The following is a 26,586-nucleotide window of genomic DNA, read 5'->3' on the forward strand; positions in this document are numbered from 1 at the left end:
CACTGAGATTCTATCTGTTGCGTGTGGGACACGTGTGTGTGTGTGTGTGTGTGTGAGTGCGTTTATGCACACGTACGTCACGCACACTTTCAATGCAACACATGCATACGGATACAACTGCGCTAAAGAACGCCTGCCGGAGTATAAGTAAATACTAACGTAACGCTGAAATATTTTGGAAAAATAATTTTGGGTACACACAAAATATTATCTTATTATTGTATATTTATATATCGATATAAATCGTATATAATCTTCATGATATTAATCATATACAATCTCAATTCTTATTTTTTTTGTGCATGTTAATATGTTAATTCATGTTACAAATGCATAACAATGCGCGAGACCGTGCTTGTCAAGTATGCTATTATGATTGTAGCACGGACATAAACCGCCTGAAAGTGGATGTAGCACGGACAGCCACCAGATGCAGGTTTTACCGTCGAGACCTAAAAGTGGATGTAGCATCGTAGTTCCCCTCTCAAAATGGATGCAGATAGCGCCCATTCCCAGTGCGAAAAATCGGTGTCGCCGAAAACGCCGTGTTGGCCGCTCTCTGCTTCCTCTCTGGTATTACATATAATGTTATATAATCTTCATGATATTAATCATACACAATCTCAATTCTTATTCTTTTTGCGCATATTAACATGTTAATTTATGTTATGTTAATTTATGTTACAAATGCATAACAATGTGCGAGATCGTGCTTATCAAGTACCGCTTGAAAGTGGATGTACCACGGACTGCCACCATAGGTAAGTTTTACCGCTGAGACCTGAAAGTAGATGTAACATCGTAGTTCCCCTCTCAAAATGGGTGCAGATGGCGTCCAGATGACTTTCCAGTGCGAAAAGTCGGTGTCGCCGAAAACGGCGTATTGGCCGCTCTCAGGTTTTTCTCTGGTTGTAAGGTGGTTAGAATTTCGATAATTTGCATCAGAAATGGCTACAGTTTTACGCGTAAAGAGAAAAAACAGCGTCCTGCCGCAGGATGCACTTATCCTTCGTAAACGCTCGAAGTTGGCTGACGACGGCGATGACGAAGCCGTCTATTCAGATTCCGTTCCTACACTTGCCAAATTTGCTGGCACAGTCAAAGGCCCAGTGAGCATTTAATAATTCATATTTAATAAATTTTTATTTACTTTTTCATAAATTTGTTCATGTTTACCGTTTTCTTAATTGATAAGAGTTGCTTCAAACATGTATTCAGTTAGCTGAAAAGCAGTAAAAAAAATCATATAAATACATAACCTATTCGTTCTGCTCGTGAATTGTGTATTTTTTTCATATTTTAGGCTAATTTCGTTAATATTAAACTTTATGCATAATATTGTACTTGTATCTGCCTGTTATAAGAATTTAAGACTTAATTGGGTCTCTTTTAGAAGACTGTAATTACTATGGCATAGAATAATATTTCTTAATAGTATGTGTCTTAGTAATTAGTAATTAATAGATAATTATTACAATTATTAATTTTGATATGTCACTAACATATAAAACATCGTAAGTTACAATATTGACTATTTTGATCATTTTCAGGAGGAAAATGTTTTGCAACATTTGGCCAAAACTTTGAATAAAGAAGAGTTAAAGGCTAGTTTCAAACAGCCTCCTTCTGTAAATTTCTTGGCACAGAGACGCAAACAGACAAGAGAAAAATCTGCGGAAGACAGATATAAAGTTATCAACCACCATCGTTCTCTGGATATATCCAATATAAAAGAGTTTGAAGATAAAGTAATGACAGTTATAGATGTAGAGGATTCAGCTTCTCCGACAGTAAACCATAATATAGCAGCACCTGTAGAGGAAGAAGAAAAGGTAAGTGTAACAGCAATTGCAATTGCAATTTATGTAAAAATCATGTTCTTTGTAAACATGGTAAACAAATATTTCTCTTGCTTGTATTTTGCAACAAAAGTAGAAAAATCAAAATTAAAAAAATATAATTATAGTAGGAGTAAATGAGCAAGTAAGCAAAAGTAAATTTCTCAAATATAAACCAGTAAAATAGAAGGAAATAACAAATATAGTGTGAAATAGCAAAATAACTTTATATTAATTAAGCAGATAAAATATTTGGAATAAATAACAGTAAAATAATAAATAATTTGAAAGTAAAATAGTCATGATTAGTAGTTATAGAATAAGGATGTATGATAAGATACAAACTAACTAGAAATGGAAATGAACCATATTTCTAAGCACTCATGTGTTTAGAAGTATATCACCTATGAGAGAATGTAAATGAATGTATTATTTTAGGACAGCGATTATGTGTACGATGTATATTACGCAGAGAACTGCAATTCCATTGACGATAGTGTATCAGTACACTCATTGACTGAACACGAAATAGTATACGATCAATCCACCGATGATTGCTATGAAAACGAACATGATTCTGAAGATTCGAATGCAGAGTCATATTATCAGAATAGTTATCCCAATACTGATTATTCAGATGACGAATCAGTCAACGAAAACGATATGAGAGCCGCCATAAAAGACATGGAAAATTGTCACCTTTCTAGCGATGACGAGTACGAAAACAATGGTGACGACGAAAATGAAGCATGCTCATTGGACATGCGAGATGTCGAGATGCACGGGTACAAATATGCTAGATACAAACAGAGAATGAAGCCATTACTTGACGGAGACGACGATGTTGAAGTCAATGATCACAACACTGATAACAGCAATTCTAGCAGTGACGAAGAGATATATCCCTGGAACAGTAACGGAAGTCTCGTGTACGGTTTTAATAACTGGAAAAATGCATAAAAGTCTGGACTGATCGTTGTTGTAAACTTGGCTGACTAAAATATGTGATAAAGATTTTCTTTGAAAAGGTATATATAGTTAGCTATAATAATGAATGAAAGTTTCACGAATAATTGTAATAATATATAGATATTTAAAAAAAGTCTCTGTATTCTTAGGAGTGAAGATTGTCTGGAGAATTGACAGAATTTATGTTTCAAGGATCTTGCTGTGTGGATCTGCCTATTTTTAGAAGATCTTGTTAAACTTCGCTGAAATAGTAGTGGGGTAAATTAATCTAATATTTTAATCTAAAACTAGTAAATAGAATCGGAAGACACATCATTCATCAATTCAAGTGATCATTATATCAAAATGATTGATGTGAAAATGTAAATAGTAAAGTAATCCAGTTTCGTAAATGTACATATAAACGATATTTTGTCCATGTATGAACGTATATGCATCGATTTCAATGTATTGGTTTTTCTTATACTGCAAAAAGTATTATGCCGATTTCAAAGTTGATTATCTCATTATAAGGATTTTACGTGGATCATTTTTGTAAGTCAGTTTCGAAATTTATCATCCCGCAAAGTTTCATTGAATATTTTATAATAAACATTCCCATTCAGTATACATCTCAGTCTTGATCCTCGCCTTCTCCTCAGCAAGAAAGAATGAGTTGTAAATGTCATAAGATTTTATTTGTACGTTTATATATTTATTACAGACTTTTCTCTATAGATATATCTCGCGTGTAAAATCCTTCTATCAAAATAAAAACGGCAAAAGAGACGTAAGCCTAAGAGACTAGGAGATCGATCACGCAATCGTCGGCGAACTTGTATGAAAATTCTTCCTCATTCGCGGTAATTCGAATATCTCGTCGGTCTACCGGATCTTTCTAATCCAGTGAGAAACTCATCATTTCATCACGACGAAAAAAGATTAAAAAATGAACAAAAAATGACAGTCCGACGGCAATTCTGGTCAATTCGCAGTAGAGGTTCGTTCGCTTTTGGGAGAAAATCAAATGATCGATCTCCAAAAAAAGGATGCCATTGGGATGTGTGTGTATCATATTGAAGAAAGAATTGTCTTGTCGAAGATATGGCATATAATGATACACCAGATTTATAGCGTATAACAAGTTGTTGGAAGTACCAGATGTGAATTTACAAATTTCTCTCCCTCTCTCCGTCTCAAGCTCCCTCACTATCTTTTCCTCCGTCTCTTCTCTTTCGCCAATCTCGCGCCTCGACCTGGTAATATCCGCGATATACCGGAACGAGTGGTGGAGGGAATATTATAATATAAATCCGACAATCATGGTGATGGCGCGCGGATACTTACAAAAAGAGATTATTTCGGTAAATTGTTATTTCTTTTTCTTCTTCTTCTTGGTTGTCTCAAGATCGAGAGGTAAACAAATTCACCGGATGATGCGACGAGATTGTGTGCCGAGATTATATACTTCATCATTGCAAAACTCGTGTCGCTTGCGATCTCTCTGAGTCGTGAAATTCGCCACGCAGATAGGTCGGCGTTTCTTTTCTTTTTTTTTTTTCATTAACGAGCTCGTATGATATGAGTAGTACACTGCGTATACACGTAACACTGGCCTTAATTCTAATATTTTTTTTTTTTCTTTACACTTACGCGCCCTGCAACGACGCGCTCACGTTTCGCTTCGCGAACACGCGCGATGCTTTTTGATTGGGTTGCACGGGTCAGAATGCGTCGCTAAAAATCCGAGTGACGGGGTGTCGATGAGTGCGGAGAGGGCCTCTCAGGATCGCTCCTCCTTTCTATCGCAGGATTGCGTCCTTCGATATCGCAACATATATACAAGTTATTTCACAAGACCTTAGGTTGTATTTGATGTATTAGGAAGTGTATTCTCCTCAATAAACATAAGGTGTTTATTTAGACGAGGATACCAATTGTAAAAGTTAAAATTCAGTCAAAAAAACAATTCTGACAAAATATTCAGACAAGGATATCTTAAAATCTTAATTGCAAAATGATTTTCTAATAGACACCAACAATAAAATTGTTTTCTCGACTGAACTTCAAGAGTTGGCATAATATCTGATTCGTAGCTTCTTTTATCATTCACGAGACTTGATTCACCACGAGAATATTCGACCTATTCAAATTTCCAAGAGAGAGAGAGAGAGAGAGAGAGAGAGAGAGAGAGAGAGAGGGAGGGGAGGGAGGGAGGGAGGAAGGGAGGGAGGGAGAGAAAGAGAGAGAGATTTAAATAAATAATAAATAAGTGGCAACGAATGTGCAATTGTTCTCTCGCGGAGAAAACCTCAACTCCGTACTCATCGTAATTACAATTATACTATGTAAAAGGTTGCGCACTTTTTTCGCTACGCAGCCGGTTGAACGCGTAGCACCAAGGTCCTTCGCGCGACGGATATTTATCGACGCACTCATACTATTATCCGTGAGTGCGGACGCGATTCCGCAGGCATATAACCGTTTATTTATTTATAATATTTATATATTAAATGTCATACATTGCAACGTAACTTAGATTCACAAGCTGAGATTGTTGGTATCATTCATCAGAATCGCTTTTACTACTGCTCCGTAATACTCTACTCACCTACTGTACAACATTTTACACTCATCATACTCGTCCTTAGGTAATGTCGATTATTAACTATGCTACGAGATTACTGAAGAGTCATGAGATTGCACACCTTCGTCTGGATCGATCGATCAGTTCATCGAGCTCAGACGCGTTATCTTTTTCTCACCCATCCTCGTTTCGCCATTCCCATTCGCGGTATTCATTCCGTTGATTTGCTTTCTATGTACAAACGTATGCGGCGTCTCATCATCTCTGAGTGTTCTTCTGAGAACGCCAAATCGACGTGACGATCGTCGAATTGATTGTGCGCACCCAGAGCCATAATCAGATATTTTCGATCATTTTAATGCCAAATTTACCAAAACGTTTTATATAATTAAAAAGAAAATTACATATTACAGGATTTCATTGGATTGGCAGGTTAAGTTATTAATCATGCATCTTCGCTTTCTTCACAGAAAAATTTTGCATTATTTGGTCAAACAATGACGAGAGGAAATTAAATTAACACTCAGAAAAATTATAGGAATATTAAGGATTTCCGTGCTGTCTTTTGAAATTACATTTTAATGTTAATCAACATTTGAAAAACGCATACGCAAGAAAACGTCACTCCGAAATTAGCTCCGAAAACAAAGAATACAAGAGATTTTCTCTTAAAAATCGTTTTTTTCTCTGTTCATTTCATGCTTTACGCAAACCTTTATCTTATATATTGTCACATTATATGTATTAATTTAGATAATTATAATTTTTGCATGACACAAACCAGATTCTGGTTATGATTCTGTTTGCGCCTTTTAATTTGTGTTAAATTTTCCCTCGCATACACACAAACACACGTGCGCGCGCATATATATATGTACACGTAGATACTATCAGCTTATAAGTACGAACGATTCCCTGGATCAACAAAAATCACACAACGTAATAAGAGTCAACTGAGAAATCCGATAATCGTTCATTATATTATGTATAAACTGGCAACAATTAACAGTCCTGCTTCTAGTCGTTGCGCGCTTGATACGCTTTGTTCTTCTTCCCGGCGAGCTTTCGTCTTCCTCGCAAATTGCCTCGGAAATCTCGCAATTCTGTGGGAACGTTCTCGTCATGTTTTCAGAAACTTCTCGTTCCCCAAGTATCTTTTTCCTTTTAACTTGAATCTTCAAAATGCCCCTGTCTCCGAGGAACATCCTCGTACTCCGGTAACATCATCACAAGACCGTCGTTCTTACGAACAGTCTTTTCTCTCTACCTCTAAACTATATTCACTTAGCATCGTGAATCGACAATCTTCTCGGCAAGTAGAGTTCCCAAACAGACAGTTCCCGACAGTCTCAAGCAGTCGAGGTGCTTCTAATTTTGCACTCGACCGTGAATTTTTTAATGTACACTTTCAATGTACCCAACGCGAAGAGGAACCCCAGGAAGAGGAAGAGAAACTGTGACTGAGGCGTCCCGTTTGCCTCGAGTTTGCGGCTAACTTCTCATCCTTAGAGCACCGACGCCTCAGTCCTGCCGGTTGGCGGCGACGTAGTGTGTCCGCTGGCGTTGTTGTTATTATTATTGTTGTTGTTGTTATTGCTGGCCTCGCCGGCGTGACTCGAGCAGTAGAATTTCTTGTGGGCAATGAACGTGCTCAGATAGTTGAAGCTGATGTCACAGGATCGACAATATCGAGGCCCGCTCTTCGTAGGGTCCAGACTCTCCTCCGGGGGTGGAGGTGGCGGCGGCGGTGGCGTGTCCTCGCGTTCTTGCTTCACCTTACTGGTGACCGCCGCGGGTGGCGGCAACGACGGTGGCGGCTGTGGGCTCTTCCTTATGTCCGTGGTCTTGCCGTTCACTTGCACCTCTGCGGGGATCTCCTCCGGCGTCGTGGCGGCTGCGGGTTCGGGCGTGGGTAACGTCGCTTCATCGTCTAATACGCATGTTATGTAATTCTCCTCCTGAAACGGAAAATTGTAACTTGGATGTCTTCTTGTTAGACAGCCCTAACAGACACGCTCGTCGTTACCATTGATAGCAGACCTCGTCGAGGGTGAGTTGAATTCGCTTGGAGATTCCGTGTTGCAAAAATCAAATTTTGAAAGAAAACTTGGAAAAATATAATCTGAAGATTCAAGAACTTTGAACATTCGGTTTTACAGACACACACATGCAAAGGATGGACAAACCCACAGTTGTTAGTGAAACTGACTGAGACGACTTTAAATCTTTTTTCGAGTTCGCCAGTTTTCAAGTACTCGCACCGGAATCTCTATCCGTCTTTCTACTCGTCGATCACAATAAGACGACGGACATAATGAGCAAAGTACCACGGAGACGACTTGTGGATCAAACATCTTACCTGTAGATCAGTGCCACGCTTCGCGAAGTGCATCCTGATGTGGGTTCTCATGCCACGTAAAGTGTTGCCTTTATAACGACAAATAGTGCACCGAAAGGCCTTAATGCCCTGATGGGCATCCATGTGACGTTGCGCGGCGCCAGCCGTAGGACTAACGGCGCCACAAACTGGACATCGCCATCCTCCTGTAGTGCCGCTGCTACAGGTATGGCTGCTACCTCCGGGTTCTATTATCGCCTGGCAATAAACCGTACGTTAGTCCAACTCTTTATTGTTAAGGAGTTGGTCAAGGGTTTTCTTTCGTCCTGTTCATCACTTAAAAAGAAGAACAAGCTCAGGAGGATAAAGGAAAGACAGTTATCTCGAAGATATCGTGCATCTTTATCTAAAAAGCACCTAAATCCTTTCAGACGGTTCGACTGTACGATTTTTCGACTATCGACTAAATGAGATATAATGGATGTAACAGATTCCTGAGAGGCTCGTAAAAAAGCCCTGAATCTTGAAGACGTCTCGTAGACGCCTGCGTTTCGTCAAACATCTTTTAAAGTTAATATGTTGTTATGTGGTTCTTACTTTGCACTTGGAACAGCGCGTGTGATGTTCCTGAGACTCGGGCCTCTTGGGGCAGTAGAACGCCTGATGGGCGACCAAGTTATCCATGGAGGCGAACTTGATGCCGCACGCGGCGCAAATCAGTTGGACTAATGGCGGCGAGGGTGTACCCGGAGGCGGCGGACTGTTACTCACTGTAGTTTCTCTCGCCTGGCAGTAGTGCTTCTTATGAGCAACAAAGTTCTCGTGCCGGCAAAACACGATGTTGCATTCCTTGCACCTGTACGTGGAAAATCAATTACTCGTGACTAAATTTTTTTTTCAAACTAACCGAAGACAGAGAAACACAGACGAAGAAAATTCCGCGATTTAAGTGAGAAATGCTAGAAAAACAGTTTAGAAAAATACTCAAGACATATATTAGAAATTTGCTTCTCTCAAATTCAAATTATATACATAGCCTAAGTTCCTTCGATAGTCTTAAATTCTTAAATGTATGAATCCTGAATCCATCAAAAGAATCAAAAGTTTGAAAGAAAATGCAAATTCGATACAAATTTTGTTTGAGGTTTAAACATTACACAATTGGAACAATCTGTGAAGATGTGGAGAATTTAAAGAAAAAGTAAAATATCGTGTATTCAAGATCTCAACGACTCGAGTTTCTACGCGTTTTACATTTAGAACCGCGTTCTGAGACTCACCTAGAAACACCTTGCTTCACTAGTACCCCCGGAACAGGAGGTGGCGGCAAATCAGTTAATCTTAAAGGGATTTCAGTAGCTGGTGATGATGCAACAACACCGGCAGCAGTCTGCGTTGAACTTATAGAACTTGTTCTGGGACTACCGCTGCTCCTGGATCTGGGGCTGCCCGGTGGTGGCGGCAGAGACGATGGCGCCGGTGACATCCTGTTCTCCTTCTCGTCCTGATGACCCGGCGATCTACGCACGCTGAGATCAAGGGGTGCTGAAGCGGACGGCGACGTGGACGCCATAACTACCGATGCTGGCGTTGAGGGCTTGTTTGCCGCTTTTAAGACAGCCGGTGGTTCCATCGTTGCGTTTTGCGTAGCGGATGGAAGACCCCTTGTTACCGGTTGGAGGGTACCTGGAGACATGATGACGCGTCGAAAATCACTAAACATATTCTTATTTTTCGAGGATTATTGAGATATTTTTCATTAGTTTCCATTTCGTTTTATAAATTAAATCGTACTTGTCACTTAACACACGCGCGCTTCATAATAATCATCAAAATATTTCCTAATTATATTTCAATTTACTAACTAAAAGATCGAACGGTCTGGACGGAAAGTTCACAGACCGTTGATAATAAATTATCTCCATTCACATTGGACACTGTTTCAAAAATCAAAATATCTGGAGCCACTTCTCGCGTGCTACTATACTTCTTGCAATTTTCAAGAATGAAAGCTTACCATTTTTAAGAACACAGAGCTTACAAACTATAAATTATAACTATAAATTTTTCTTAAACAGTAACATATATATAATGTACTGAGTTGGTACGAACCGTCTGGCAGAAGGTAGTATACTGTATCGGAAAGCGGAAGAGATGGTGCAGCGAGAACGCTCGCCCCGCGAAACACCGTGTACGGCAAGACGATAGGAGGATTGGTTGGCAGTGCCAGGCAAGGTTGCGGGGGTGGTGAATCGCCGGGACTCGAACTCGTTGGCGGAGACGCCTTGACCGAGGATTGCGGCGTCGCTGGCGTTGGTACCGTGTCCTTCACCACGTGCCTGGTACTGCAATAGTGCGTTTTATGTGCCCTACAATGAAATGGCAGGTCGCGTTAGAAAATTCGTCCTGCAAACATTCGAGCATTTCTAATGGTGAAATTTGAAAGTTGTAATTACATTTTTTTTTTCTAAATTAAGATACAACATAATTTTCCTTCTTAATAAATAATAAAGGAAAAACAAAACGACTTTTATCTTACCACACACTGCTGAATATTTTACAAAATTAATTTTAACTACCGTAATTTTTTAACTAAAATTATGATTCTAATTATTTTTGTTGAGGGAAGCCCAGGTTCGATTGGGGCTGTAGTGCCATTGAAATGAATGAATTATTTTTATACAGAATATAGTTATACAGGGTGTCCCATTTTAAATGTCCACCACAAATATCTCTTACTTTTTATTTTAGAGAAAAATGGTTCAGACACGTTTTGTATGGTTTCGAGGGGACCATAAGATGGTACCATTGATTTGACTTTGAAGAGTCATTTGAAGGTCACGTGAAGGTTACCTCAATTTTTTTAGATGGAACCCCCTATTTTTTATTACATATTCTTGTAGCTGACCTCGAGAGCTTACCAAAACACTATAATCAAATGTTTCTTGGTGAAGTACTTTTCGAGTTATAAAGCTCCAAATTTACAAAATTTTGATAAAAATACAAAATATTTCGTAAAACATTCACTTTCCGATAGTCTTATCTTACATGATCCAACCAGTCAAGGCAAGATCCGAGCATGATCCAACCAGTCAAGGCTCGCATCTTCTCTTGACTGGCTGGATCATGCTCGGATCTTGCCTTGTCTGGTTGGATCATGTAAGATAAGACTATCGGAAAGTGAATGTTTTACGAAATATTTTGTATTTTTATCAAAATTTTGTAAATTTGGAGCTTTATAACTCGAAAAGTACTTCACCAAGAAACATTTGATTATAGAGTTTTGGAAAGCTCTCGAGGTCAGCTATAAGAATATGTAATGAAAAATAGGGGGTTCCATCTAAAAAAATTGAGGTAACCTTCACGTGACCTTCAAATGACTCTTCAAGGTCAAATCAATGGTACCATCTTATAGCCCCCTCGAAACCATACAAAACATATCTGAACCATTTTTCTCTAAAATCAAAAATAAGAGAGATATTTGGGGTGGACACTTAAAATGGGACACCCTGTATATGAGTTCTATAGAAAAATTATATTTTTATATAACATTTTTTTTATGTAGAACTGATGTGTGTGTGTGTGTGTGTGTGTGTGTGTGTGTGTATGTGTGTGATGAATTAATCACGTCTACATCTGACACATGACTCGATTCCATGCACAAATCTGAACACTACAGTTCCGAGTGATCTAAGCACTCATTTATTCACCTGTACGTCTTCAAGGAGCTGAATCTGATGTCACAATTCCTACAATATCTCTCAGCCTCCTCGCTGAGAGAACCGTTGGAGGCGGTGGTTTGACCGATGGCCGGGTTGCTGGTCGGGGTTGGATTCGCCGGCGGTATCGTCGGTGGAGCCGGCGATGCCGCATGCATCCGCATGTGTCGGTTCAACGACACTTTCTTATCCGCGCTGTACGAACAATGAGGACACGCGTACGCCTTCCGCACCTCGTACTTGCCGGATTTGTCGTCGTCCTCATCGTTCGCCGCATCCTCCTCCAAACGCGGTCGGTGGGCGCAATAGTAGGTGCGATGCGCTTCCAGAGTGCTCGCCGAACTGAAGCGTATGCCGCACGGTGGACAAACCAACGCAGTCGGCCTTGCTGGTTCCACCGTGATCGTTTCCTTGCCGTCGGTCGGCAGGACAAACAGACGTCCGGATGCGATCGCTGATAAGATTACGAATGGTCCAGTCAGAAAGTCGATTAAGATAAATCGACGATGATAAAACAAAAAAAAAGTAGGTCAGACCGTATTTCTCCTGGCCCAAAAAGGTCGAAATAAAATTCTCTCCAAAAAGGAATCCCAATGACATGAAAAGAAATGGTGGATGAGGGACCCACGATGGTTATTAAGACACAACTTCCTCTGAACTCTTCAACGACTTACAAATGCATAAACGTTAAACAATTTAAACGGATGTTCAAATATTAAAAGATGATATGCAGAGGTGATAAAGGGATCCAAGCATATGCGTGAGGATTTGCGCCAATGGCGCAATTGGACGGAGTTGGACTGGATCAAATCTTACCGTTTTGGAGACCGGCCGGCAACGGCGGAGTCGGGTTCGGCGGTGAAGAGTTCTCGGGCTTCACAGTAAGAGCGGCGACGGCGGCGGGTCTCAGGGCGGGATCCGTCGCCAGACTAGCATTGAGTCTCAGTCTTGGTGCTGCCTCATCTTCAGGCTTTATCCTCTTGGCTTCGGTGGCTGACTCGTCGGACCGTTTCGCAGAGTCCTCCGAGTCCCGACGGCAGACGGCGTCTCGTTTCCTGGTGGAAGACAACGAAAAAGACGACGACCTCAGTTGACACTCCTCTTCCTTGACCGCCACCTGCTCCTCTTCGACGTCCTTGGGACTCGACTCTCGCGTACGCACTCTCCTGGACGGTGCATGGCTTTTTATGCTCCTGGCGACCTGCGCAATTAAATTAAATGTTTCGTATTAAATATTTTATACTTCATATTAGGTATCAGATGTTATAATTGAGTCGAGAAATTTGTTAAATTTACACGGGGTCGATTTTATATTTCTGGAAATCAAAAGCTCCAAAATGATGTAATAGTGACGTAATAATGTTAAATAATCTGCGCGCAAATTATTGAGGAAAAAATTTACCAGAAAAGTTAATTCCCTCTGAGTTCCCTCTCTTCCCTCTCTCGGGAAGACAAACAGACAAAGATATTAATATTTCTCAAGGAGATAAATATAACAAGATGTCAGCAAATTATTTAAATTGTTGAGGTATGTGAGCGGTAATTACTTCAAGATATCACTCGAACTGTTGTCGCCAAGGACAAATATAACTCGCCGACGTTGCTAAAGATTCCAAGACGTGTTCAAAGATCATTCGTTGGGAGATTAGCGAGTTAATTGAAGTAAACTTAACACCACGAGGAAGCATCACGCACCTCGATGTCCTCGGTGAGGCTGGCGAGGCGTTTCCTAGCGTCTTCTGGAAGTACACTAAGACGTAGTCTGAGGTCTTCATTGGTGGAATTGGCCGAGGCCGACAGAGGATTGAGTCTCGGCGGGGGCGGTAAGCTCGAGTCTTCCTCGACCGCGGGTGCGACAGGACTTGACACCGCTGATCCGCCGCCATCCACGCCGCTGCTCACCGACGGGGTCTTCTCCGAGTCACTCCACTCCTCATCCTCCCCTGAAATCAACAGGAAGGCACGATCGCGCATCAGTCGAGACCGACTAAACTCAAATCGCGACAAATGCAAAAATAAAAAATATTCACGCATATCGCAGGAAGGCACTTTGCAGATTTCCATGTCAAGTTCTTTTCAGCATTACTTTGACACCTCCGAAATCGCACAACCGATGTCATCCCGATATACTCGATACTCGAGCGATCGACTGAATTAAGAATCGACATTATAATAATTCAATTTGTTGCAAATGAAAGAGAAAAAGGGAGAGCAAACTTGTTTGTGAGGTATCTGCGAGTCCGAGTTTTCGACGAAGCTGAGCTTTGGGAACTTTGAAGACTCCGAGACGCTGATAAAGAAGCGCAGCACGAAACAATAGATGATTTGTAATGGCCTCGATCGATGATGACATAGTTATATCCAAAGCAACTTCCGAATCCTCCGTTCAATTTCCACATGCATCGAAGTCGGCATCCAGACATTATTAATCACGTTAATTAATTCAACAGTGCATCGTATTAAGACGCGCCAACAACGATCGGATATCAAATATATTTTATATTTAACGCAAACACAATGGTGTCGAGTTGAACCAAACCAGAAGCTGACGATCAAGGAAGGGATCGTCCTCGAAAAGAAAGCTCGAGAAAAAGGTGACACGGACGCGCGCGACGCCACTTTCCAGCCGTCTGGATTTCTAATGGACTTTCGGTGTACCGACTCTTGGGTACCTAACGCATTCCCTTCCCTCTCCCGTTCGGTCTATCCCCCCGTCTAACACAACCACCAATTGCACCCTTCGCACGCCTCTCATCCCCCCACCGGGCTCGAGCGCTCGGTCTGCTGCTTGTGCAGCCTGTCAAATAGTCCAGCGTTGGGCCGATCCTGTCGAACAGGGTGCGTAGGATGGTGGACCGTTTATCTTAGGATTTGATCCTGGCACACTGAGCGACCATGTTATCGACGAAGTCACGGCTGTCGCGGACGGGCGAAGGGGAGAGTTCGCGAAAACTCGAGGGAGTTGAATTCGGATTAATGAGAAATTGAACTATCGGGCAAGAAGAAGAGTAAAAGGGCCGATCTTGAGGGAACACGCCGAATTTCGCGACGAGTTCTCAAAATTAAGCTTCTTTTCTCTTTTCGAACGGACGCGGTCTCGGGACGACTCTTCGTCTCGCGGCGAAGTCTCTTAACCGTGAAGATAATAGGAAAAGCAGCGGAAACATTCTGAGAATGCGGCGAGCGTTTCGATATGCGGCGGGAGTGGAAGCTATCATTTCTCGATTTAGTCGTTCCGTAGGAAGAAAAATGGCTTTATCGCGGCTGACGTATCTGCCGGCAGATTAAAAATACCTCTAGAATTATCGAGACGCGTTCTATTCGCGGCCGTTTATCGGGAATCTCTCGGCGGCGGGAACGCCGGCGAGAGTATATTATTTTAATCGAAATCCTCACAATTTCATCCATTAATCACCGCGCGCCGCGCGTCGCGCGCGCGAGCTAATTAAAAGGAAGAGTCGAGGAAAAACGAAAGGAAAAGCGAGATACGGTGATACAATATTCCCGCTCGCAGGAGAGGATCTACGATAAGATCGCGCATATATGTTTCTCTTTGCCTCCCCTCTCCTTCTCCGCGCCCCGGCATTATCGAACTTCCTCCGCGGATCCTTTCCACCCGGCGATCCTCTCAAGGACCTCTAGGAGACTCGACTCGATCCAGGTGGCTCGTCGTCGAGAGATCGAGACTCGAGAATTACCCGGATGCTTTAATTGCCTCCTCGGGCGAGGAGTAAGAGCAGCGGGAGCGGGAGGACGACGATGTGAAGAAGGAGGAGGAGGAGGGGGAGGAGGAACAGGAGGAGGAAAGAGAGTGACAGAGGGGGAGGGGGGGAGCGCGAGGGAGGACGAAGAGAGATGCCTGAGGAGATTGGGCAAAGGGTTGCAGCGCGCTCGTGGGCTATCCCGAGCTCGCATCTACACTCGGGTCGTGTTCCCTCTGCTTCTCTGTAAATAAGCGGTCATCGATGGATCGGCGGCCAGCATGGCAGGCAGCAAGGCTTGGCAGTCTTCTCTTTCTCTCCCTTCTCCCTTCCTGCCCTGCCTGCCCTGCCTGCCTGCCTGCCTGCCTGCCTGCCTGCCTGCCTGCCTGCTTGCCGCCAACCCAGTCTATTTCCGTTCCTCTTGGACTGCCGATCGGCCTTAATTGCGCAGCCATGCATACGTTCGTATGCAGCGAGACGTTTGCGAGTTCATCCGCGACCCTCGTCCGCTCGCTCCTTCTTCGTGATCCCAGACGTACGATTGGAGAATAGCTGATAGAGGCAGAGTGTGTGTGAGAGAGAGAGAGAGAGAGAGAGAGAGAGAGAGAGAGAGAGAGAGAGAGAGGCCGTAGATAGATCTCTTTCATTTCGTGAATGAAGAGAGAGGGAGGGAGGGAGGCTGCAGATAGATCTCTTTATCTCACGCTTAGTCTCCTTCGCCGGGCTTCTATTATTGAGCGGGAGATCTCGAGATGATCTTTCTCCGTGCTCACCGGCTCGCGATCGGCCCGGAGATCTCGGAGGATCGAAGCAATCTGATAATCCGACCAGCGGAGCGCTCGAAAATTCAAGGATATCGGCGACCCGACGCTCCAAACAGCCCTGACCTCAGGAACCGAGGAACTCGCGCACGACGCGGAGTGACGAGCAAGCTCTCGAAAGGCACTCGTGCTTTCGAGCGCGCCACGTTTCGGAGATCGCAAGCTCGAAACCTGCGAAAATCCCCCGCTTCAGAAATTCTCGAAATCTCCCCTGGGCAAGTAATATTAGGTGTGTGAATTAATTCGGTCCGTTTTTTTCTTCCAAAAAAAAGACTTTAGTATGAAGAAACATGCAAAAGTACGCTAATCAAAGTATTTGTCATCGCTTGCTGTTATTTTCTCCCATCTGGCAGTTGTTGCATTCTGTGACGGGAAAACGACTCGTCCTTCGAAGCGATCCGTTCACTGAGCCATTTCTCTATTTCTTCATAATTGTTGAAGTGCTGGTCCGAAAGCTCGTGTGCCATCGATCTGAACAAGTGACAATCGGATGGAGCAATATCTGGTGAATACGGCGGCTGAGGTAAAACCAAGTCCCAGCCAAGTACTTCCAAGGTGGCCTTCACAATCTTTCCAACATGTGGCCGAGCGTTATCGTGCTGGAAGATCACTTTGTCGAAGATCACTTTGTCTCTTTGCATATTCCGGCCGCTTATTCGTCACAACACGATGCAAAAAATCTTTTCTTTTTTGCCTGGCAAGCAAGATTTCAGACATGGCTTTCCGCCTCTCGATGTCTCTTTCTTTCAGTTCGTATGACACCCATCTTCCTTCTTTGTCAAAATCTTTCCCATGGCTGTCAAACGCACAGAAATTGTTGATCGAACGATCAACATTCAACAATTGCGCGAGCTCATGTTGCGATTGACACGGATCTTCATCGATTAGCGCCCGCGACTCCTCGTCCTCGAACTTCTTCGGCTGACCTGGACGAGGTTTGTCATCGACACTGAAATCGTCACTTTTGAAACGTCGAAACCATTCTCTGCATGATTTATCGGTGGGGGCACTTTCACCATAAGCTTCTACGAGCATTCGATGAGCTTCAGCGGCTGTTTTCTTCAAATGCAAACAGAAAATGAGAACCTCCCGGAAATGATACTATTTTGGCTCGAATTTCGACATTTTCGAATCAGATAAATACGATGTTATTGTTACAAATACAAACGTTTATCAACTGGATATTATTGCCAGATATCAAAACTAAAAAATAAAGCCTTTAGCAGACATTACAGGTTAGAAAATTACATACTACAGCAATTGACCGCCAAATGGACCGAATTAATTCACACAACTAATAATTCGAAATGGAAATCCTCGAATTTCCCAGAAACGAGGGTGGTGCCAGAAAAAGGAGGAGAAGAAAGAGAGAGAGACAGAGAGAGAGACAGAGAGAGAGAGAGAGAGAGAGAGAGAGAGAGAGAGAGAGAGAGAGAGAGAGAGAGAGAGAGAGAGAGAGAGAGATGAAACCCGATGAGAGTAGCGCGAAGTGGATTCCGATATATCGTTTCAAAGCGGCCAATTAGAAAAGTTGGCCGCGCGATTATCGCAATTGTGTGACCTCAGACTTTCCCCCTTTTTCTCTTCTCACCGAACGCGCCCCGCCGGGACTTTCCCGTCGGGGGTATTCTTGATTGCGAGCGGCGCATGCATATGCACGCGCACACGGCGCGAATCGAGAGGGCTGTCGCAACGACAACCACCTAGCAAGCCACCAACCACCTCGGACGCGCGCTCGCTCGCGCGCTCGGGGTGCAATATATCTCGAAAAGAGGTGGCGGGGAGGCTGGGGGAGGCAACACGGCCGCCATTAACATATCCGCGGCCTGATAAGCCTTTCTCGGAACCGATACCGCGCCCGTGTACACCTTCGGCCCCGCTTTATGCGAGAAACGAGCAATCGCAGCGACTCCGCAGCGGGCTGCAACGTCGCTGAAGAACGGAGCCGGAAGCTCGTACTTTCGACTGCGACTTTCTCTCTCTCTCTCTCTCTCTCCCTTTCTCTCTCTCTCTCTCTCTCTCTCTCTCTCTCTCCCTTCTCCCTCTCTCTCTCTGCGCCCGACGATACGATTGTACGGCAGGTCCTTCCGATATCTCGTCTAGCTAATGAACCTCAGATTTCGGTCTACGTTTACCCTTTCGCCTTATCTCTAAGTTTGTTCTATCACACAACGTCTATGTGCGTCATCGAGTGCTTTTCTCACTACCTGGCTTCTGAAACTTTCAGCTTCTATCTTTAAACAAATAATATCTTTAGATAAAGTAAAAAATGTACAGAAATAAAAGCGTCCCTTTTATCAAGGATACTTTCTTTTATCAAGGGTAGTATCACTGTTTTAAAATGCACAAAAAGAAATTCCAAAGACAACAGAAAAGCAGATATCATTCCGCAGAGATAAAAATTAAGAGAAAGAAAGAACAAAAGAGAAGGTAGGCTCCATGTCTCTCAGTGGCAGCAACAAACAAAACCCTGATATCAATTAATCAATTTCACGGGTAAAATTACGCTTGTACATGCAAATTACCTTGGTATCATCGGGACTGCCGGATCGAGCGAAGATTCGCAACGACGTGCACATCTTCGTCGACTAAGCTCGAGCGTCGAGATAAACGAACGTGCGAGCGTTGGTAAAAAGAGACTGTGAAATTAAATTATATCGGGCAAGCAGGAAGGGAGGGGCGAACGCCCTGTGTGAATTTAATGAGGTGAAGATTGATAAACGATCAGAGATGCGTAGGCGAGACGTATTCGTGAGGAGTCGCGCGAACGCACGTGACGCCGGTAAATCATCGCGCGTTCCGTGACCGAAAGCGCGCTACCGCGCGCTATGCGTGCCGTGTGTGTATGTGTGTGTATGTGCGATGCAGGAGGCGTTCGGTCGTTCAAGTAATAAGTAGTTATGCGGGACATTTATTATTCCGCGCTGTGCCTTTCTTTCGCCTCGCTTCAGTCACGCTCGACGACGACTTCGGTTACATCAGCGAAAAATACAACGTGACGATGCAGTTATGAGTAAAATTCTGTCTTATCCTGTTCTTCAGACAGAAACAAACGGACCGTTGTTATCCCGCTACTGTCATCCGTGTTATGTTTTAGTCTCTTGCGTTATATTTCCCTCTCACGTAACGATAAGATTTATCACGTTCTCGTTAGAAATTCGAATTATTCTACTGTCTTGAGATACGAATAGTTCCAACTGTCTAATAGCCGAAATGTCAATATCTCGCTTCGCGTCGGATTGAAGACTTCAATGCCTGTAAGAATCTCCTTCGTGTTAACGCGGCACGCGCCAGATACCGTTTAATTTTGTTTGATATTTTGTAGAATTCACCGTGTGGGTCTTCCCATTCAAGAATGCGAAACCCTTAAGATACCCTCAAGATACCGAATAATACCGAACCCCTCGTGTATCTGTCTTCTCAGTGTTGTCGGAACTTTATCGAGATACTGGCAAAGTATTTCAATTATTTGCTTCCGCAAGATCGCCAACAGACACATAGAGAAAGAATTGCGAAAAAATGCAAAGCTGAAAAGTTACCCCGCTCGTTCAGGCCTAATTCGGCACGCGCGAGTGCCAAACTGGAGCTCACGATCACGACGTAACAATGACGAGATGCCTGCAATTATTACGACTTTAAAGGGTTCTCGCGCGCACGACCTTGTCTTGTCTCTCATCTACAATTACTCCCATATTTCCGCCACTATCGTCCCATCATTCTCCGGAGCGGCACGCGATTGCGGCGAGACCCGCGTTGATCACGAATCACCTTCGTTTTTCCGCCGCGATCCTCACGCAGTTCACCCGAGCGACGGCAGCCGCCCCCCCCCTCCCCCGCGTAACAAGCGAGCATCCGCACCGGGGCGGAAGACGCGCGAGTCCTTCGGCAGGAGAAGAACCGCGGGCGGCACGGTAGCAGCTTCATCGGCGCTATGCAAATAGGATCCTGATCGTGACGCGGGTAGGCAAACACGCGACGTACAGGTAACAGGCAGGGCCTGCTGAGTGAGTCTTCTGCCCCCTCCCCCCTTTCGTCCCTCACCGCTGCCGCCGTCCATGAAGCTCTGGCGCGATTCGCATTGCGGATCGTGCACCTTTTCACGACGACCACGAGGAGATGTCCGCCCGTCGCCGCTCGTATATACCGTTGCATCCACACTCGCTTTGTCTCTCTTCGCCCTCCCCCGCGCGCAGGCCCCTCGCCCGGCCGCCGTGTCGTCTCGCCCCCCGGCACCCCTTTCGCACCCCCAACACGCTGCATCGTAGAGATATGCTAATGCGCCGGTCCCGATCGTGACACCGTAGCCGCTAAGTGAGAGCTCAACTCTCGCGAATCTTCTTCTCATCGGGGCTCCCTGTGTTTCACGAGCAGACTTCCGTTACGCGGGGAGCGTCGAAGGGTACCGGCGAAGGAGAGAAGCCCCAGCGTTTGTAGTCGCGATGGGGCGATCGACGTGTCGCCCTTCGTGGAATATCAGGAGCGCGCGGGCTGTGACCGGTGTGCAGGTCGCACGGCAGATCTCGAGAGCGAGGAATTTAATTATGCGTCGTGAGGTATCAATAAGGGGCGATGTGAGCGCGACAGCGAACTGGAGAAACGTGGAAAGCGATGAGAGAGAAAGTTCGGACGTTCCGGATCGCCTTCCCACGAGGGAATTCGACCGGGAATGCTACGACGTGGGAGATTATATTTCGCAGAGATTTACAGAATTATGAGACGTTAGGATCGGGGCCGTCCTGAAAAGTCCTGAAATTTGTCTCGGCTTTCTCTGAAAATTCAAGCGTCGTAGCATCTCGAGGTTTGAAAGTCTTAGAAGATAGTAGGTGCTGTCGCATTTGCGCTGCGAATTTGCAGCCATGTTCGTTTGAAGATTGTGATATTTCGGCGTTAAAAATGGATATTTCTAACAAGCGTCGAAGAAAAGCTGGAAAAATTCACGTGTCGCGAAACTGGTAGTTCCGCAGTTCTAATAATTGAGCGTCCCGAAAGTTCGCGTCCTACCGACTGCACCGGCATTTGGACTATGGATAACTCTCTCGAGTGAAGTTCTCCGCCGGAAGTTATACCGCTCGTTGCTTGGGGGATTCCCCGCGGACCCGCTCGCGAACACCTCCCGAGCAGCACCTTGCCGAGGTGTCTTCGCGTGACGCTCTTAAATGGTATCGTCAAACGTCGCACATTGAGAGCCTCTGACGGCGATGTCTCGCGAGCGAGATACGTAACAGCTTTATTGTGTCGATCGATACTTTGGATCGAGTCGAGGTACTCGTACTCCCCCTCTCGCTCTCTCGTTCCCTCTCGGTATATCCGTTCACCGCCGGCCGTCTCTTCTGGGAAGCTCGGATCACGTCGCGCCGCGCATTATTCATGCGAGCAGCCTCTCCTTCGTCGCCTCCGCCTTCGTACTTGGCGTTTACGCCTCCTCCTGTGAGGACAACGATCATAGTAATTATCCTAAAGGAGGACGATAAGTCCGATATTCAGCGCCGATAAAATTCAGCGTTCCGCCGTTCCGCGACGCGACTTTCAACCGTTAACACTTCATCACACACGATTAGTTCGCTCGCGGAACGCTGTAATAACGCGCGGTGCGCGACTCGCACCTCCGTAATTGTTATTAACCTTTGGTAATAAGGATGTTTAAAGGCGACGGCTGATGATTTTCTCTCTTTTCCGCGACGTTACCGCCGCGAGATTAGAGAGAGAGAGCCGAGATTCAGCGCGCAGTTTTCAGGACGACGCGATGATCGTCGTCGGCAAGTCGACCGATTCAAGTGTGCTCACTGAACGGATTGAAGTAAACTTGCGAGATTAAAAGTGCCGAGTTGTTAAAATAAGTTGCTTTTTAATCAAATCAGTTCCACGAGAACGGGCGACCGTGAAAGGAAGTTTTTCCCTCGAGCGACTTCCACGGCGGGAACAACCGTTCCCCCGTTCGTTAATTAGCCAGAGATCTCGTCGGAATGTCGGAGACTATGATCTAACGTCGATATGCTAATTGTACGATCGTATCGAGCCACTACTCCGCCTTTATCCGAAATTACCGCCATTACATAACCGCCATTACATATCCACCACAGTCGATCCGGAAAACTCTGCCCCCTCACTACCTTCTCTTTATCTCCCTAATTTGTTTGCCCAACGTGAACACCATCCATCCGAGGATCTCCCCTTTCTTTCCTTTCTCTTTGCCTATTTCTCGCTACCTCCCTGATAGCTCGTTGCTGCTACTCGTTTTTAACTTTTTTATTTGATCCTTCCCGACAATTGGTCTCATATCATATCGACCCGTCTCTTTAATCTCCCAGCACCCGATTGCAGCACAAAGATTAGATCTCGTCTAAGATTCGAGACTGAGAGTTTCCCCCATCAATTCAGCGCTTCCCTGTATCTAGTCACTATCGATGCGTCAGGAATTTGATTGGAAATCGAGGTATTTTGTAAGGTTACCGAGAACACAGAGTTAATTTCAAGAAAAATTATGGAGATAATGCAGCAGATAAAAAAATGGCTGAATAATATACACACATCGTTTCCTTAAAAATTAGAGACACTTTATAAAATAATAAATTATATTAAATTATATATATATATATATATAATTATATTAATAATATTAATTATATTAATATAATGTAATAAATTATATTATATAAAGTTAATCCAGACTACACGCAAAGATGATAATATCTCAACTGATATTTTCTCCCGTGGAAGCGTAACATCAATATACAGGTATGACGAATTGTTTGCCTCTATTCGGGCGATAATGCAGAGCTTGCCGAAAAAGTCACTCGTTGACTTTGTTGATTATGATGACGATGCAAAGTTAGTTGCATTTCTCGTAAATGGAAGCACGGTTCAAATATCATTATCAACAAAGTTAACGAGTGACCTTTTCGGCAACCTTTACATTGTCGCCTGAATAGAGTCTAATTTTTAATGTCTAATGTTCAAACAACCCGTCATACTGACCTGTATGTTGATGTTACACCCTGTACAAGCAACCTGCGCCATCTAGTGCCTACAGTGCGTAAATTACCCAAATAAACAAGTCCGAGCGAGCACGTGGTCGAGCGAACACGTGCGCGAGAATAGGTGAATGACCGCAAGCACAGCTGGAGTGAGGTAGGTCCGGGCCGTTAACGTGCGTGACTGTTTACGTGCGGTCTCACTCGTACTTCTACAAAGCGTACGCTAACAGGTGTCGCTAGTTGCACTTGATTAACGACGAGAGATCTACAGAGCGCGGCTCGATATATTCGTCAATAGCTTCGTTTTGAGAAATCAAATATAATTGAAATATAAGTTGGAAGACCAAGATTTCCGCGTACCTGAATATTGCGCGCAGACGCATATTTGTCTTTACCATCGAAGATTAATTAGTAAAATGAGAGGTATAATTTATAAGAGGTCAACTAACAGCAATGGAAATATCAATGAATAAAATAAAGTCTATAGCAAAAGAAAGAATTTTCGTACGATACGTAATTTTGTATATTAACCAGATAATAATAACGCATAGTAATAAAATATCATAACAATTTGTCGCGACACCGGAATCCAAATACGTGCGATAAAAATTTAATTTAGAGGCAAATGATAGATCTTTAAATATATACTGTTAAAATGAGTGATAAGGCTTCAATCTTGAATGAAAATAACTAATACTCGCATCAATCTAATGTTGTGCGTTATAGAGACATTAGTTATCAAAGGTTGACATTGACAAACATAAAGCTAATGTAGCACCACCAAGTATAAGCAATCGAAAAATGAGTGATAAGAATTTATTCTAGACACAAATAATTAAGATCCGTGCAAATCGTATCGATCTAGCGTTACGTGTTACGCAGATGTTAACTTCGAAATGTCGAACCGATCGGTACAAAATTGCGAGCGAGCCATCAAATATAACGTGACGAAATATGAGTGATAAGGCTTCGATCTAAAGTTGACATAACTAAAATCCATGCAATCGACCTAGTGTTTGTGTTTTCTATAGACATTAATGCCAAAACGTTGAAATCAATCGATGCAGAATTGACAAATCACCAAACATATAATCACTAAATAATATAGCGAAAAATGCATAATAAGATTTAAATCTAGAGTTAAAATAATTAAGATCCATGTAACCCGCATCGATTTAGCATTACGCGTTACAGAGACATTAGCTACCAAAAATCGATATTGACAGATGCGAAAAAGACGGATCGCCAAGTGTAAGCTGTCGCAATATGAATAATAGGGGTTTAATCTACGATCAGAATAATTAATATTTATAAAACCCGCATTGACGGTGCCTTTACTTGTTACCGAGTTATGTGTTACGGAATGTCATATTAGATCGATGAAAATTTCTCCGGCGATACAAAGTGCAAGATATCAAAATATTTGTAGTAAGGCTCGGATCTAGAAACAATACAATTAATTTTCGTGCAACTCCCGTTTATTTAGCTTTACGCATAGCCGAGATATGCGTTACTTAATTTCGTAAAGCAAGTGTGAATGACCGCGCGGCCGAGCACGTGGTCGAGCACGTGCTCAGGCGAACGCGCTTGCCGCCTCGCTCGCTCGCGCGCTGCTGTGTGAGAAGGGAGATGGACCGCATGGTCCGCACGGCCACCTGTTGCTACGCCTCCTCGCTTTCGCTGCAACACAGTGTGAGCAAGCATGTGGCACTGACCTCGTCAACACAAGCGACAAGTGATCTACGTAAAGCAGCTCGATACAATCGGGCGGGTACCTTTGTCCCTGGGTGTCATAGAGACTTCTGTGAGGATTCGTTGGAAAGCTGACATTTCCGCGTATCTGGGTATTGAGTAACCGTTCTTTTTACTATTAATTGAGAATCAATTGGTAAAATGTCAACACAATGGTACTCATACGTGACAAATTCATAGCGAGGGAAATATCAATAAGTGCAATGGCGTTTATGTTAAAAATAAAGAATTTTCGTATACATTTCAATTATCGTTGAGGTATTAATGGACAAAATTCTTCGGAAGATGTTGATTGATGATAGCTGGGAAAGTGATATATCAGTGACTAATTACAATCGAAATGTCTGTTCATAGCATGACATTTGGAAATAATATAAGTAATCTTCATGCATCTCGCACTTCTGTAGCTTCACGCATCATTGAGATATTAATTACAAAATTTCCAATTGGCTGATAAAAATATCAGGCTGAAATATGTCTCAGTGCAACAGATTCAATACGATGAGACTAATAAATTTCTATTAAGGATATTAAGGGTTGATATTATATTTTCCCTATGATTAGTAAACTCTTTTGCGATTAAGCACAATGGATCAAAGAGGAGCAATTATTTTTCAAAATAAACATATTTCGTGATAGGATGAAATCTAGAGGCAAAATAATGAACTTTTGTGCAAGTTTAATATTCTTAACAAGAGGTTTCCTTTTACCCGAGATATCGAGTGCAAAGTTGTCGTAATAGATCGATACGGAACATTTTTCAAAAAATGCGATGCTCCTAAAACTCGAAAATTTTCAAGATCCGAAGCATAGTGCTCGAAAAATTAAAAAGGAACCACAGAGATTCGTGCATCCGAAATCTTAGAAATCTGTCCGACTTTCGATTATTATCTTAAAACGTCGAAGCAAACCGAGTGTGTTCTCGGGGGCGTTTATTCACGAATAAAATTCTCGAGCCGAGACGGAAGGCCGTGAGTTCGAATTCGCGAATCGTTATCACGCACGGCGCGACACCGCGTTAGTCCGCGCTCATTTATTTCAGTGCGATCGCACGACGTCGAGAGCGCCCTGGGCTGGCCGAGATCTTTGATCGGCGCCGAGACGCAGCTGTTTCGTTTATCTCGCGACAGGAACAGGATCCGTGCAGGTCGTTTCGCCCGCGACCAGGACCTTCGAAAGACGTTATCGTCGCGCGCCATCTGTCACCGTCTCGGCTTCCTCCGCTGCGAGCCGGCGATTTTTTTCTGTTCCACGTTAAAACCCAGTAACGAAGGAGGGAGAGAACGACGGGGCAGGAAAGGAGAAGAGAAAGGACGCAAGGGGAAGGCCGATGATGGCCGATAGGGGTTGCGGCGGAGCAAGAGTAACGTCGCGGCACGATTTCGCAAATTGGAAGCGGAGCAGCTTCGGCGGTTTTATAAGCTTCCCTCTTTGTCTTGTTAAAGGTACGGAAGGGCCGCTGGTGGATCTTGGATCGACGAGAGCGATATTCCGCAGGACGCCTCGTCGCAAGAGAGAACTTTGCAATCGATCGCTCGATTGCTCCAACAGTTCAATGATAAAAAGAAAGAAAGTAATAATTAATCACAGGCATTGAAATAAATTATCATTATTTAAATTAATGCACAAATAAATGAATAATTGTGCACACGGAACATGTTTGCTTCCCATCTCGCCGTGTTTCTCGGCTGAGAATTTCATTTCTTATACTTTGCAATTCAATAGACAAATAATTAATCAGCGTACGTATCAGGTGGACGACCGGGTCGCGTACGGCGGGCAGGACTTCGCAGAATCGCGTCTCGCGAAACTAATTGGATTCCGTCGAAGGACGCTGAAGAATCATCGATGAGCGAAGTAGTTACGGTCGTTGCTGGCCAGACTTGCGACGCGGCCGCCTGACGCGAT

General features: G+C 43.7%; 2 protein-coding genes across 4 annotated transcripts in view; one reads left to right on the forward strand and one right to left on the reverse strand.

Moving 5' to 3' along the window:
* Nucleotides 1-850: 850 nt before the first annotated feature.
* fs(2)ltoPP43 (female sterile (2) ltoPP43) lies at nt 851-3,426 on the forward strand. The gene is made up of 4 exons (XM_011150903.3): nt 851-1,109; nt 1,551-1,832; nt 2,277-2,866; nt 2,957-3,426. Exons 1-3 carry the CDS (start codon nt 948-950, stop codon nt 2,796-2,798), a joined length of 966 nt encoding a protein of 321 aa, XP_011149205.1. The 5' UTR covers nt 851-947; the 3' UTR covers nt 2,799-2,866; nt 2,957-3,426.
* Nucleotides 3,427-4,991: 1,565 nt separating this feature from the next.
* Nucleotides 4,992-26,586, reverse strand: part of ush (Zinc finger protein ush) — a 187,711-nt gene continuing 166,116 nt past the window's right edge. For 2 of the 3 annotated variants that reach the window (XM_011150905.3, XM_011150904.3), the window contains exons 2-9: nt 13,126-13,373; nt 12,247-12,631; nt 11,422-11,884; nt 9,824-10,080; nt 8,992-9,397; nt 8,309-8,567; nt 7,733-7,969; nt 4,992-7,331 (exon numbers count right to left, since the gene is read on the reverse strand). In XM_011150905.3, coding sequence (XP_011149207.2) covers nt 6,879-7,331; nt 7,733-7,969; nt 8,309-8,567; nt 8,992-9,397; nt 9,824-10,080; nt 11,422-11,884; nt 12,247-12,631; nt 13,126-13,373 — 2,708 coding nt within the window. In that variant the 3' untranslated portion in view covers nt 4,992-6,878. Of the gene's footprint in view, nt 7,332-7,732; nt 7,970-8,308; nt 8,568-8,991; nt 9,398-9,823; nt 10,081-11,421; nt 11,885-12,246; nt 12,632-13,125; nt 13,374-13,460; nt 14,024-26,586 lie in introns of those variants that run through there. The other variant, XM_025301171.1, reaches the window with a different exon arrangement.

Source organism: Harpegnathos saltator, unplaced genomic scaffold (assembly GCF_003227715.2).
Source record: "Harpegnathos saltator strain DR-91 unplaced genomic scaffold, Hsal_v8.6 scaffold403, whole genome shotgun sequence".
Classification (NCBI taxonomy): domain Eukaryota; kingdom Metazoa; phylum Arthropoda; class Insecta; order Hymenoptera; family Formicidae; genus Harpegnathos; species Harpegnathos saltator.